Raw genomic sequence first — 14,095 nt, 5'->3', positions numbered from 1 at the left:
CCAAAAAGACAGTACTTGCTCTTTTGTCACTGGGGCAAATGGAGGAAATATTTGCTTTGCCAAGGTTCCTGAGCCAGGACTGAACCAAGGAGTTCTATCTGGAAGCTACTGGCTTGTCCTGTCGATCAAGAGTCTGCAAATTATTTCCCAGCATGAAGCAGACCTTTCAAGCATGTTTTCTCTCCTGTTCTTGCTCACATACCAACCCTCCAGCCTGTGTATCGTCTGATTCATTCACAAACATCTGGGAGGTCTTTCCAGCAGTCTTTACACAGAGAAGTAACATCAGAAAACACTTAATCTTCTTTTAATAGGATTTAGCAGCTGGAAACCAGGCGGAGAAGCCAGGACAATCTGATCAGCTGATTCTCCACAGATCTCTGCCAAGTGCTTGTCAGAGAACAGTTTGGGAAGCTGGCACAGTGCCTGCTGGACGGGAGCCTCATGCTCCACGTGGTTCAGTTTTCCAGCTGGGAGATGGGGCAAAGCACACAGGCACTTTACACTTACACCACATTGGCTGATGTGCTGCACAAGACTTTTCAGCTTGAGCTAAAGCGATGAGGTTGCCCGCCTGGGGGCTAAACCAGCTCACATATTCTGTGGATTGGCGCAGAGCAGAATACACACAGCATTACAGTAAACCCTCCATTTAATGGACTGATCAGGGGAGGGGTGTCCATTAAACCCCAAAGTCCATTAAATCAGAGGGTTTACTGCCCAACCCCCACATCAGTATCCCCCCCACTCGTCCCCCCCAAAAATGCTTATGACTTACAGCCACTGGAACCGGTGCTATCACCGCAGTTGGGAGCCCCGCTGCAGCTGGGAGCTCCACCGCAGCAGCAGAAGAAGCCACCACAGCTGGGAGGGGGATTTAGGATTTTATGGGCCCCGTTTAAGTGGACTTCGGGAACAACAGTGGGTGGCAGACATCCGTTGTTCCCAAAGTCCACTAAATCGGGGTCTGTAAAATTGAGGGTTTGCTTTAATTGTTCAGGTACTGCAGTATCTTTCCATCTACCAGCCTGAGAGCTGTTTGCAAATGTGACTACACACCGCTATTCCTGTTCCAAGGGCTAACCATGCACCTTGGGCAGGCATATGCAGCCATACAAAGTGGAATTGAAACACAGAGATGTCATTCTCAGTCTGCACTATGCAAATGACTGTGCAGGGTTAGGGAGCGAACTAAGACTCAGGCCACCAGGACTGACTTGCAATTCACACGGGGCACCACAGTGATACAAAGACATGGCTTCAGCTGGCTGCAGACACAGATTCTAGTCCCACTCTGCTTTGGGCTTAGCCCTCCTTTGTCCACCTGTCAAATGGAGCTATGCATAGGATCACAGACAATTAAGTCTAGAAGGGACCTCAGAAGGACATCTAGCTCTACCCACCTGCTCCAGGCAGAACCAATCCCAACTAATCATCCCGGGCAGGGCTTTGTCAAGCCTGGACTTAAAAACCTCCAAGGATCCCACTACCTCCCTGCGTAACACATTCCAGTGCCTCACCACCCTCCTAGCAAAGGAGTTTTTTTCTCATGTCTAACCTACACTTCCCCACTGCAGTTTGAGACAATTGCTCCTTGTTCTGTCATCTGCCTCCACTGAGAACAGCCTTTCTCCGTCCTCTTCGGAACCTCACTTTCAAGTAGCTGAAGGCGCTATCAGACTTAACCCACTGGGGCAGCACCGTTCAGAAGGCTCTACCTTCTATAATATTTTCTGAAACTTTCCTTGGACCTCAGGGACTACAGCCAGGGAGACACATCTTTGGCCCAGAAATGTATCTGGTTTTAAGACTTCTTCCCAACTATGCTCAAGGGACCACAACAATTGTTAAAAATACCAAAGTTTCTTCTCTACCCTCTTCAAGTTTAAAAAAACAGCTGCCTAATTTTTGATCAAATGAGAATTTATGCATCTAATAAATATATTTACTCCCTAGCAAATGAGAATTTATTTGTCTCAGGATAGAAACCAGGGATACAAAGTTTCAGATCAAAGAACACAGTTTCAGAAAGTGTTGAGTATCTGAAAAGAAGGACTATTACACAGTCTTAACTACAGCAGACACTAGCAGGGTAACCTAACACAATTTGTATAATGCTCTGGGACTGCTCACAGGTGATCAGGTGCACATGAACAAATGTGATATCATATTTGCTTCTAATGAGCAAGACTTAAAAACTAACCCAGGACCAACAATGCTCATGCTACCAACACTGCAAGGAAAAAAGCTGGAAGGTGCTTCTGGCGAGGGGAGGGGAAGTCACTGAGGGTGAGGCCTTTGGGGCAGAGTTTGTGTTCTCTGCCTGGCACCACTGGTGAATAAGGATCCAACTGTCTCAACACAAGTCAGAGTAAAGTCCCTGTGGGCTATTTCTCAGCCAAGCAGGCCAACCATGGGCTGCACTGGGAACTTCCACACCTGGGCTGTTCCAGCTCAGGGCCCAAACTACCTTCCTCAGAAACAGCAAGGGTGTGAGATTCACCTCTCAAAGAGGTACCGGACAATAACCAAAAGCAGGGTGCAGGGGAGGCTGAGCAGGAGATCTTGAGGCTGAGGGTAACGGACGTCCTCCGACTCCTGCATGTCTTCCCAGGTGAGTCCCGGAGGGAGCCAGTGCTCATGCCACCAGAACCATTCATTCACTGAGTGCATCATCCTGGAAGAGACAGAGACCCAAGTGATCTCCTCAAAGACAGCACACCAGGCAAAGAGCCGAGCATGCACCTGGCTAGGAAAGGAGTAGGAGGTGGGGACTTATGACACCAGAGACTTGTAATCTACTAACATACTTTTCATTAGACATTCTGCAAACCCAGGTTCCTGGCACAAGGCCCAAATGCTGTAATGAAATCAGACGCCCTGAAACACCGCAGAACAATGGCTGCCCTATATCCCAGCATGAAGCACCAGGTGCTTTGTACTTTAGACACTGCAGTTTCATGATTCCAAAAGTACTGGGAGGGGATTCCCCTACAGTGGATGGAGCGAGGCACCCCGTCTCCATGGGGCACCCCACACAGGGCCTGCCAATAGAGATCCTTTGACCAGCACCCTTCCTCCCACCTGGGCCTCCCAATCTCTTATTCCAGTCTTGTTTTATTAGCATGTTTGTTTTACACATGCATGTGCACACTGGGTGAGATGATGCCAAGACTTATTGAATAGAACAGAGAGGTATTAGTCTGTACTCCAACAAAACAAAACAGCAGAAATGTAGCACTTTAAAGACTAACATAATGATTTATTTGGTGATGAGCTTTCATGGCATACACCCACTTCATCAGATCAATCTCATTTCCAATACAGACTGACATAAGTACAGAGGACCAAAAAAAAAAAAAGCATTCAAAATTGACAGATCAAGTACATAAGAGTGAAGGAGGGGGTAATTATGCTTATAATTATCTCTGGCAGGAAACTTAACATCCCCTCCACCCCCTCCTTTAGTCCTATGCACTTGATTTATCAGTTTTTATTGCAAATTTTTTTGTCCTCTGTACTTATAAATGTCAGTCTGTATTGGAAATGAGACGCATCTGAGGAAGTGGGTCTGTCCCACGAAAGCACATCACCAAATAAATCATTTTGCTAGTCTTCAAAGACTAATTCAAGTTGCGCTAAAATCTGCACTTAAACCAGGAAAAAGTCTGTTTTATGCTTTAAGGATTAGCCCGAACCCCACATTTTAGCACAGGGATTCTTCTAGGGAAGCCCAATTTTCAATACTATTTTAAAGTACGTTATTTAAGCTGTTATTCCGTAACTCCACTGCAGGTGGAGCGGTAACCTGTGTCACTATCTTGTGCACACCTGGGCTAAGAACAGCTCCTCACCACACAGGCCAACAAGGAAGCAGCAGCAGAGAGGGAAGCCAGGCTCAGCCATACAGCAAACACTGTCTTACAGAAACCAAGGGAAGTGGGGAAGAACCCAAAGGTGAGAAATACTAGCACAGAACTCCCACCCAGAAAGGGCTCAAGTCTACCCAGCCCACTTCCTGCCAGCAGCAGTGCACAGCAGATCCAGTAGGGAAGGAGGATTTGTTTTTATAGGCAATTTTTACCCAATGTTTCCTTCTTGGTGTGAGGACATGGCTGACTCTGGAAGCATGCAGAGCCTGACTGAGGGTATGTCTATATTTATGGGAAGATTGACCCTAGTGGGAATGTGCTAAATCGAACCATCAGGGCTTGACAGTCAACCTTGAGAGTCCTCATTCTTGTGAGGAGTAAGGGAGTTCAATGGGAGAGTTTCTTCTGCTGCCTTCCCTCTGTGAGGATAGCCCGATTATGTTGACCTTAGAGATGTCGATTCCAGCTACACAATTGTTGTAGCTGGAAATACGTCTCTAAGATCGACTGTCAGATCTAGTGTAGACCTGGCCTGAGACAGCAGCTGAGCAACTCTGACTCTATGACTGTGTAACCGAGATCTTGTCACTTCCAGGCCTGCCCTCCCGCTGTAGGGCTGGGAGGGAGGCTGGTTACCAACGCAACCACTGTGTGCTCCATCAATAAGGACAATGCCTTCTGCATCCCCATGTCACACGGCACCTGTCTGGTCCTCAGGGGACTCAGGAGGTCTGCAGGTTAGCAGATGCTCACACTGGATGGTCTCTATTCACGGCACTCAGATTCCTTCAGCAGATTCCTCCTGTCTCCAGGGGGCCTGGCTCAAATTGATGCTTGGGCTGGAACAAGGAACTCCTCTCAGCTCCACCTTCTCACCCAGCCTCAGTCTGGGGTAAGGAGTGACTGGAGGGAGAAGAACTAGCACTGAGCATGGAGCACCAGCCAGCACTTGGTGACAATACCCAGTGAACGGAGACCTGGTCTCACAGCCGGCACATATCTGGAAATGCAGAGGAACTAAATGAGTTCCATGGACTGCCCCCCAACAAGCTGTACATCTGAGCGTAATACTTGCAGCTCCCATGATCAACGCTGGCTGAATTATTCACGGTGGCTTCTTTGGACAATTCAGCATAGCCTGTAGTCAGCGGGAAGGTTAATTATTTTGGGTTGATGTTTTGTGTTTCACAGTTCTGTAGTCAGCCGCTGGTCTCCGTTTCTCACAGCTCCCTGCTACCAAACAAAGCAGCAGCAGCAGCAGCTCTTCACAAAACGAATTCGTTTCTACAGTGAATTTAGAGCCAGCGAAATCTGTGAAAATGATACCCCTGAAAATGGAAGATCTATTTATTCCCAAAGTCTGCCCAGCATGAGCAGCTGCTGTACCAGCTTCCCTCACGTGGGAGTGCCCCAACCAACCAACTTCCCAGTACCTTGTGAGGTGGGGGACCAGCTCTAGGGCTGAGAGGATGGCATGGTCCCTAAGAGACCCACATCTCTGCTGAAAATGCCACCAAAGGTGGATAGCCATTCACAGGGTCCATTCACTGATGGGACACTTCCTTGCAACTGTGTCTGGGGATTAGCTCCACTCAGATCTCATCCCACACCCCCTTCACTGGCTGCTCATGCCACATCCCCTCTTTCTCCAGGACTGGCAGTGCTCCTTCACTACCCAGCCCTCTGGCCAGGTCACTCTCAGGTCCTTCTCTGCCAAGGTTCCAGCCCCATTGGGCCAGCTGCTCCAGACAGGCTTCCAGTCAAAACCAAGGTCCTGTGCCATTTGCAGTGCTGGTAGGTAACCCAGGCCTACCTGGTTCCAAAAGTGATTGCCAGCAACTTAACTCTGTATCTCCAAACACCCCTAAGCCTGGATGGAGAGACTGCAGACTCCTTCCTGGTACAGCCCCTGTCCTGCTTGACTTCATCACCCCCTGGGGAAGGGTAGCAGGCCTCCATTTAACCTGCTCTGCCACATGGGGCTGAAGAGGGTGAAATGGCATGTGGACACAGCTCACTGGAACTCAGCTGAGCCTCACTCAGAAGCTCCCTGCCACACTCCTGGGGACTGGCAATCAACTGAGGGGATGAAAGGCAGGTCTGCAAAGCACTGTAATAACCAGGCACAGGGACAGCATAGCTCAGACTTTTAAATGCCCAACACACTCACTCCCCATCTAAGGAGTTCTGTCCTTGGGGCCCAAGTCCTGCAGGTGCAAAGACACAGCACCTCTCCTCAGGAACCTGCCTGCTATGCATCTTCTCTGCCTCCACCTCATTTCACCAAGCCCAGAATTCAAAAGCCAAGCCAGGGCTCAAAAAACATAATGTTTCTAAATAATAAATACCAGGGATTCCCCTTGGTTTGGAGCCTCTGCATTGTCCTTGGGGTGAATGGTCAAGATCTTCTCAGCAACTGCATGTTCCAGAGAGTTTGGTTTTGTCAGGCAAAAGCGGAGAGTCTCATACAATCATAGGCCTGAAGGTGCTGCGCTTTTACGGCAAACACCAACTTTGTGTCACACGCAAAAAAGTGTAACAGCTGCAATACCAGACTCAGATGCTGAAAACGTTTACCCACTCACCATCAGGGCAACGGCAGAAAGCAAAGCAGCAGATTCCTGAGCCGCTGGTGTTAAATGAGAAGGGGAGAATGAACCTGGCAAGGGAGGCAACGAGAGCTTGCAGGAGCAGGAGGGTGCATGACCTGCCACCTACTGACACAGCAAACTCATGGCCCAGAAATATAAAAGGAGCATCTCAGAGGGGTCACCGTGTTAGTGTGGAGCCACAGACACAATGAGGAGTCTTGCGGCACCTTAAAGACTAATAGATTTATTTGGGCATAAGCTTTTGTGGGCAAAAGCCCCATTTGTCCGTAGTGGCCTGAGGAAAGCTTTTGCCCACATAAATCTGTTCAACTTTATGGCAGTTGTGTCCAAAAGAAAGATACTCAATTGCCACATTTCCCTCATGCCCCGGCAGCCAGGCACCGCCTGCCCCACCCCCACAGCCAGGCACCCAACCCCCTCAGCTAGGCACCGTCCCCTCTGCCCCCCACAACCAGGCACCCTACCCCCCTGCCCTGGTGATTCACCAGAGCCACGCAGCCCTGAGAGCCAGTGACGTGTCTCAGGTGGCAGCGTGGCAGCTCCTTGGGCAGTACACAGTGACAGTGGCTCAGGAGCCATGTGGCTGGCCTGGGGGCTGCTTGGGGGCTGCACGGCTCAGGGCTGGGCGGCCCCAGTGGGGCAGCACCTGAGGAGCTGATATGTTGCTGCACCAGCCTGACGACCGCATTTGCCATGATATGCTTCCCCATTCACCATCACATTGGGCGCTGCGGGTTTATGGTGCTCATCTTCAGGTAGGAGACTGGAGCCTGGAAAGAGGAGGAGGAGGAGGAGGTGCCTCAGCCAACTGCTTCCCACAGGCCTCAGAGTTGTTTGCATTCAGCTGGGCCACAGAGAGCCACAGACCCAACCTCACTCAGAGCACTGCTGAGGGGGAGCACAAGCTCTAGCCTGTTAAATGCAGGGCTGTGAGTTCAATCGTTGTAGGGGCATTTTGGGATCTGGGGCAAATGGTTTTTAAATAAAAAATCTGCAAGGCCTGGGGACCAATCCTGCTGTGAGTGCAGGAGATGGGACTCAATGACCTCTGAAGGTCCCCTCCAGCTCTAGGAGATAGGTAGGTATATCCAAACAGAGAGCAAGCAGCCTCCCTCGCCCAGTCCCCACAGTGCTCCATGCTGAGCACACAGCCATCTCTTTTCAATCCTGATGCTGACAGCTTCTGGGTTGTTCTAGGTCAGGGGTCAGCAACCAAAAGAGCAAGAACAGCCATTTTTTCCAATTTAGTAAAAAAATCAATAATTCAAGGGCCACAATGCATGTGAATACAAGACAGTCAAACCATACTTTTTGTAAACCGTTTTAAGAACAGCACACACACAAGGATTTGTAATGAGCTACATGATTACTAGAGGACGTTCCCAAATTTTCACATATTCAATCCTCCCCCTTTACATGTGTGTTTATACCACTGTTTTCCTGACATTCACTCCCCATCCTTCTCTCTCGGGAGGACTGGGGGGAGTTATCCAACGTTTTGAGATCACTTATTGTTTGCTGTTTAGATATGAGAATTGCTCATTGGGGGCTTTTAGATACACACCATTTATTGAAAATAATCAGGCGGCTTTTTTTTTACTTTGCAATTATAGCCGGGAGCCACACAGAAGTCCTTAAAGAGCCTCATGCGGCTAGTGGGCTACAAGCTGCAGACCCCTGCTCTAGGTATTCAGCTCCAGGATCACTCCAGGCAGCTCCAAAATTTAAAGGAACAAATGAATGTAATGACTAAGGGGTGAAAACATGATCTAACACCTGGAAACCCACAGGGCTTCTGACCCAGTCCCACTGGACATTCTGCTGAGGGAGCTGGAGCAATGCAGGTCTGACAGAGCTGGCAGCAAAGTGGACACAAAACTGATTGTGGACACAAGCAAAGTGGACACAAACAAAGAGTAACTATTCAAGAAAGGAGGCTGGATTGCAAGATGGTTTCAAGCTGGGTTCCACAGGGGTCTGCTCTGGGTCTGGCATTGTTTAACTTTTTATTGATAGACCTGGACATAGGAGCAGAGCACAAACTGTTCAGATGTGCAGCTGACACAAAGCCGGGAAGATTGCCAAGAGTTTGGAGAGGAGAGCTAAGTAAGATGGGCCTTGGTAAGGTGGAGAACTGAACAGGCAACACAATGAAATGCAACTGACTGAGAGGTAATGAGCTAAATTTAGCATAGAAAAATCAAATACACAAATACAACATGGGGGATGACTGGCCTGGCAGCAGCACTGCTGAGAAGGATCTGGGAGTTGTGGTGGATCACAACTGCAACAAGAGTCAGTATGGATCTACATTAAATCCCAGGAAAACCCCCCTGACAGTAAGAACAGCAGGTGAATGGAACAGAGGTGTTGCGGGGGCGGAGTTGTGGAAGCTCCTTCACTGGAGGTTTTCAAAAGGAGGCTGGACGGCTGTCTCCCTTGTATGGTTTAGACACAACAAATCCCTCATCTTGGCAGAGCCTAGCCCTGATGACCCTCCTGATCCCTTCTCTGTGGTTCTATGGAATACGATGACCCTACGCTTTGATTCTTTAACAATGCACTTTTACTTTTAAAATGAAGGAAAACGGTCCATTTTCCCTTTACATTTCAGAAAACTTCTAAAACAAATATCTGGTACAGATTGCAGCCCATCGATTTCAGTGTTGTGCTAATGCAGGATACCCCAAAATGAAACAGATTTGGAACCCAATCCAAATCAAAGAACCTGGCTCCTAATTTTCAGTGCCCAAGTTGACAAAAATGAAAAGAGTGCAACTAATAGGATGGGAGAGTGAGAGCTCATCTATGTTTAGAGAAATGCAGGCCTTCTGCTGCTACACTTTGATGTGGCGGGGGGGCTTCTCCTGGCAGCATAGGTACTCCCCACCCTGAAAGGCTAGGTCCACAGAAGAATTCTCCCACTCCCCCAGCACTGTCTACACATGGACTTGGGTCAGCTTGATTGCCCTCTCCGGGCACGTGCGTTTTTCACCCAGGCAAGCGACACAGACAAGCCAACTTAATTTTCTAGAGCAGACCAGGACTCATTTAACTTTTTCAGATTATTCCTGTTTAATTGCAGGTGTAATTGGCGAGGAGAGGAAATTTATTTTAAAACAAGTGTGATCACAGAAAGGCAGGGCTGAAAGCATTTTAATTAATTCTTAATGAGGTGCTGGTAACTTCAAAGTATCTCAAAGGCCGACGGAGGGGAACAACCCTTAGGGGGCAAGCTCCCGGCAGCGCTTTCGGTTCTCTGCTTATCTAGCAACAGCTCAACGGAGTTCTGGCCCAGGACCGGGGTCCCTAAGCTCTATCCTAGGAGGAAATATCAGCATCATTATGGCCCCATATGTTACTGACACTGGACTGTCCCAGGCTCATTACACCTCAGTCACAGCACTTATTCTGTGAACAGTGCCCAAGGCCAGAAGGGACCCTGGGGATCCCCTTGCCTGACCTCTGGCCCAGCAGGCCAGAGCACTTCTCCATAGGAAGTCTGGGAATGGACCTGTTAGGACTCCACCCTGTAAAAACCGTCAGTGGTGGAGAGTCTACCACAACCCAGGTGAACTTCCTCTTGTGCTTAATTATCCTCACCCTTAAATTTTACCCCATCTTTCCAGTCTGAACTTTCTAGCTTCAGCTTCTGGACACTGGAGCATACCAGCTAGACTGAAGAATCCATTATTAAATATCTGTAGCCTACATAGGTAGCCCCCAAGGCACTGAGACCACTGACAAGGGAGAGGGAAGTCTTTGCTCGATAGCTGGGGCTGAGAGCCAGGTGCCTTTTAGCACATGGCTTTAGCCCCTAAGGTCGTAGGCTCATTCCTGCCTGCTAACGACATAGTTCCATGGGTGTTACCCAGAGATATTCAGAGACTCTAATGAAGTCATTGCTTAACTTTCTCTTTGTTAAATGAGCTCCCTGAGTCTGTCCAGAGAAGTCAGGTTTTCTGATCCTTCAGTTGTTCTCCCAGCTCATCTCTCCACACTCTCCAATTTCCCTGTATTGTTCTTGACTTCCAGGAACCAGAACTGGACACAACATTCTTGCAGTGGCCACTGGGAGGCTGGCTCAGCTTGCCCTCATGTCTCAGCTCTTCAGTCCAGAAGCATCCCCAGTCCTGCCATAAAAGTGCCGTAGAAGGAGGTAAAATAATATCTTGGCTCCTACTCAAGATTCCTGTTCTTGGGTCACGTTAACATTTCTGAGCCAGCCTCACATTGGCAGCTCATCTTCAGCTGCCTCCCAAATATTTATCAGAGGTCCTGCTTCCCAGGATGGATTCCCCCGGCCCTGTTACTGTGACTGACATGCTCTCTCCCTAGAGCTGTGTTCCAGCACATATTGTCCGCTTCTGCCCAGATGCCCAAGGGATCCATCTGCTCTGTATCAGTCACCTGTCCTCTGCAGTATTCATCAGACCCCATTTGTTATGTCACCTGCAAACTTTATTGCTGATGACAGTAGGTTTTCTTCCAGGTCATTGATAAAACTACCAACTAACCTGGGGACAAATCAACCCCAATAGGTCGATCCTGCAGCCTTAGCATAGTATGTCACCTCTGATGCTAGTGAGCAGCTCTGCAGAGTACAGCCTGGAGAGGAGGGATGTGTGGGGTCAGACGTGCTGACCTAGAGAGTATTTTCTGTCCATAAACAACCAGCCCCAAATTCCCCTGTAATCTTGAGACTGACGCAGGTGGCACCTTCTAAAACTGGCACTGTCTGGTCCAGCAACATCCCTCATATGGCAGGACTGGGGATGTTCCTGAACCAGAGAGCTGGGACATAAGGGCAAGCTGAGCCAGCCTCCCAGCAGCCCCGTAGGAGGCAGTGGGGCTGGAGTCAGAGGCAGCCCCGCCAGGGTCTGGGGCAAGAGCTGGAGCACCAGCATCGCCTGGCAGCTGTGGACAGAGGGCTGGTGGTCAGGGACTGGGGGCATTAACCTCTCCTGGTCTGGCAAAATCCCTCATTCAGCACCACTGATGCCCTGAGGATGCTGGACCAGGGAGATGCAACCCAAAGTCAGTGGCACACTATTTTCTCCCTAGCACAGAGAAAGGGGCTGTGATGGACAACACTTCTGCACAGTGTTCCCTTTGTGTAGAATAAATTTTGTTACGTGCACTGAGGTATATGGATAGGTGTACCACCAGTAGAACCACATGCTGTGGGCACTCTGCTAATCACCTGGGTAGCATTTCAATCTCTCCTGGGTGGCTGCCCAAATGCTCACCTTGCAGGGAGCACTGATTCTGCACCAAGCCAGTCTCTTTAAACTGTAAGTAAAGGTTTCCCTGCCCCAGGGATCCCTGTTTACTGTTGCCTGATCTCAAACTATTATACCTATAAACACTTATGGACAGGAGAGTAGCCACTCTGGAATGCAAGCTGCAGAGTCAGCCACAGCCACTTGGATCTCTGTGCGCAAAGCTCCCACCCCTTTTCCTCACAGCACACTCGATTCACACTGGCTGAGCTCATGGCTAATTTTTAAAACCCAACTCCTGAGGCAGCTGAGGGACACTTTCTCTTCACATCAATTTGCCGCAAACAGACAATTACCAGGGCAAAAGACCTTCATGAAACCACCTTTGTGACATGCACAGAGATTATTGTGGGAACTCTACTGTCATGGCTATACTTTGCAGTTTGGAGACAATGCTGAAATTCCAGCCACCCTTCCTGAAGAGAGGTTAAACACAGCCGCTGACTTCCCAGTCTCTGATCCTGTCTGAAAGGGCAGTTTCTGTATACATGGAGAAAGACAGCCAGAGAATTGAAAGGCAGCCCCCAAAGGAAAGGCTGAGCCAGGGCTCTGGCTGGGGGAGGCAGTGCCACTCTGTGAGCACTGCCAACAGACACCCTCATTCAAAATTAGTTTTCTCAGTTTTTCACTGTGCTTGGGCGCCTACACACCACTTCATCTACCAAGCACAAGCCGCTGCCCTGTCTGCTCTTTTCTTACTGAGGGAATACGGTAAGTCTGAAGGGCCCAAGAGAAGAAGAATTAATTCCCTTATGCTTAAGTAGCAGGCCCAATAAACCCCCACTAAAAACCCAACACCTCTAAGTCAAACCACTCCAATTTTTAGAAACTATCTTAAATCAGACCAAACCACAAAACCCATTTGTGGTTTCTTCCACCTAAAATAACTCAAGAATAACCACAGTGGTTAGAACTGGAGATGGAGGAGTCTGACTTGGTGAAGGAGAAGACAATGGAAGGAAGCTGTGTGCACCAATGGAGATGTGAATAGGATGTAAACCCTAAACAACAATCAGGACCCTGGGGTTCTATACCCAGCTGTGCCACCAATACAATATGTGCCCTGGGGGGAATTGTATCTGAATTTCCCCATCTGTGAAAATGGTAATGTTACCTCCCTCCCTCACCTAGCTAAAGCCCACTCAGGTCTCCCCTCAGGAGACACTTTTGCATAGGTCAAGTTTTCTAAATTCTTTCTTCCAGACTCTCTCCATTTCACATGCAGCTTTCTGAATGTGTAGCCCCCAGACTTGGAGATGCGATTTCACCTGAAGCCTCCACTGTGCTGAGGAGAGCAGAACAGTTACCTCCCCTATCTCAGACGTCACACTCCTATAACAAACAATTGAACCATGTTCCTGACTCTCATTCCACCACTTCAATAGTTATTCCACAGTTTATATTAGTGCATTTGATTTTTCTTTCCTATGTGCATTACTTTGCACTCGCCTTTATTGAATTTCATCTTGTTAATTTCAGACCAATTCTCCAGGTCATTTTGAATGCTAATTCTGTCCTCCAAAGTGCTTGCAACCCCTCCCAGCATCTTCTTCCTTCCATTATCCATGTCTTAATGGAAATGTTGACTACTAGTGGATTCAGGACTGATCTATATGGGACCCTACTGCATATGTCCTAATTTGGCAGCAAATCATGGATAACTACTCTCCCGGTACGATTCTCCAACCAGATGTGTATCCACCTTGTAGTAATGTCCCTAATCGGTTCATAAGAACATCATGTGGTGCAGTGTCAAAAGCCTTGCTAAAATCATGATACATGACACCAACTGCTTCCCCCATCCACTAGGTCAGTGACAATGGCAAAGAAGGAGATTAGGTTGACTTGGCACAACTTGTTCTTGACAAATCAACACTGGCTTTTTAATCACTCAATTAGCCTCCTGCTTACAAGTGAATTTTTAATAGTTTGTTCAGGAATCATTCCAGTTATCACAGTTAGCCATACTGGTCCATAATTCCCCAAGTCCTCTTTCTTCCCCTTTTTAAAAATAGGCTTGTGCTTTTCTAGGACCTCACCCATCCTCCCACGTGTTCTTGAAGACAATCACCAACACCTCTGATTGCTCAGCTCGTTCTTTAAGTATCCCAGAGCGAATTTTGTTACTAGAATGTGTCTAACTTATCTAAATATTTGCTCATGCATTCTTTCCCTTATTTGGCTGGTGCTCCTTCTCCCTGGTTGTTGTTATTATCTGTGTTCTGCATCCAGTAACAACTCACTTTCTTAGGTTATGTCTACACTATAAAATGAACTCAAACTTATTAAGGATGACTGTGTTATACTGGATTTTATAAAGTTGAAATTG

The 14,095-nt window shown here is 48.3% G+C and overlaps 1 protein-coding gene across 1 annotated transcript in view; it reads right to left on the bottom strand.

Annotated features, from left to right (window-relative positions):
• Positions 1 to 14,095, bottom strand: part of CERS4 (ceramide synthase 4) — a 61,101-nt gene that overhangs the window by 22,451 nt on the left and 24,555 nt on the right. Inside the window, exon 2 of the mRNA XM_074978029.1 lies at positions 2,504 to 2,677. Coding sequence (XP_074834130.1) covers positions 2,504 to 2,676 — 173 coding nt within the window. The 5' untranslated portion in view covers position 2,677. The remainder of the gene's footprint in view (positions 1 to 2,503; positions 2,678 to 14,095) is intronic.

This window comes from Carettochelys insculpta, chromosome 27, assembly GCF_033958435.1.
Source record: "Carettochelys insculpta isolate YL-2023 chromosome 27, ASM3395843v1, whole genome shotgun sequence".
Lineage (NCBI taxonomy): Eukaryota > Metazoa > Chordata > Testudines > Carettochelyidae > Carettochelys > Carettochelys insculpta.
Note: the sequence above shows the minus strand (reverse complement) of the source record. Positions and strands in the feature narration are given on the sequence as shown.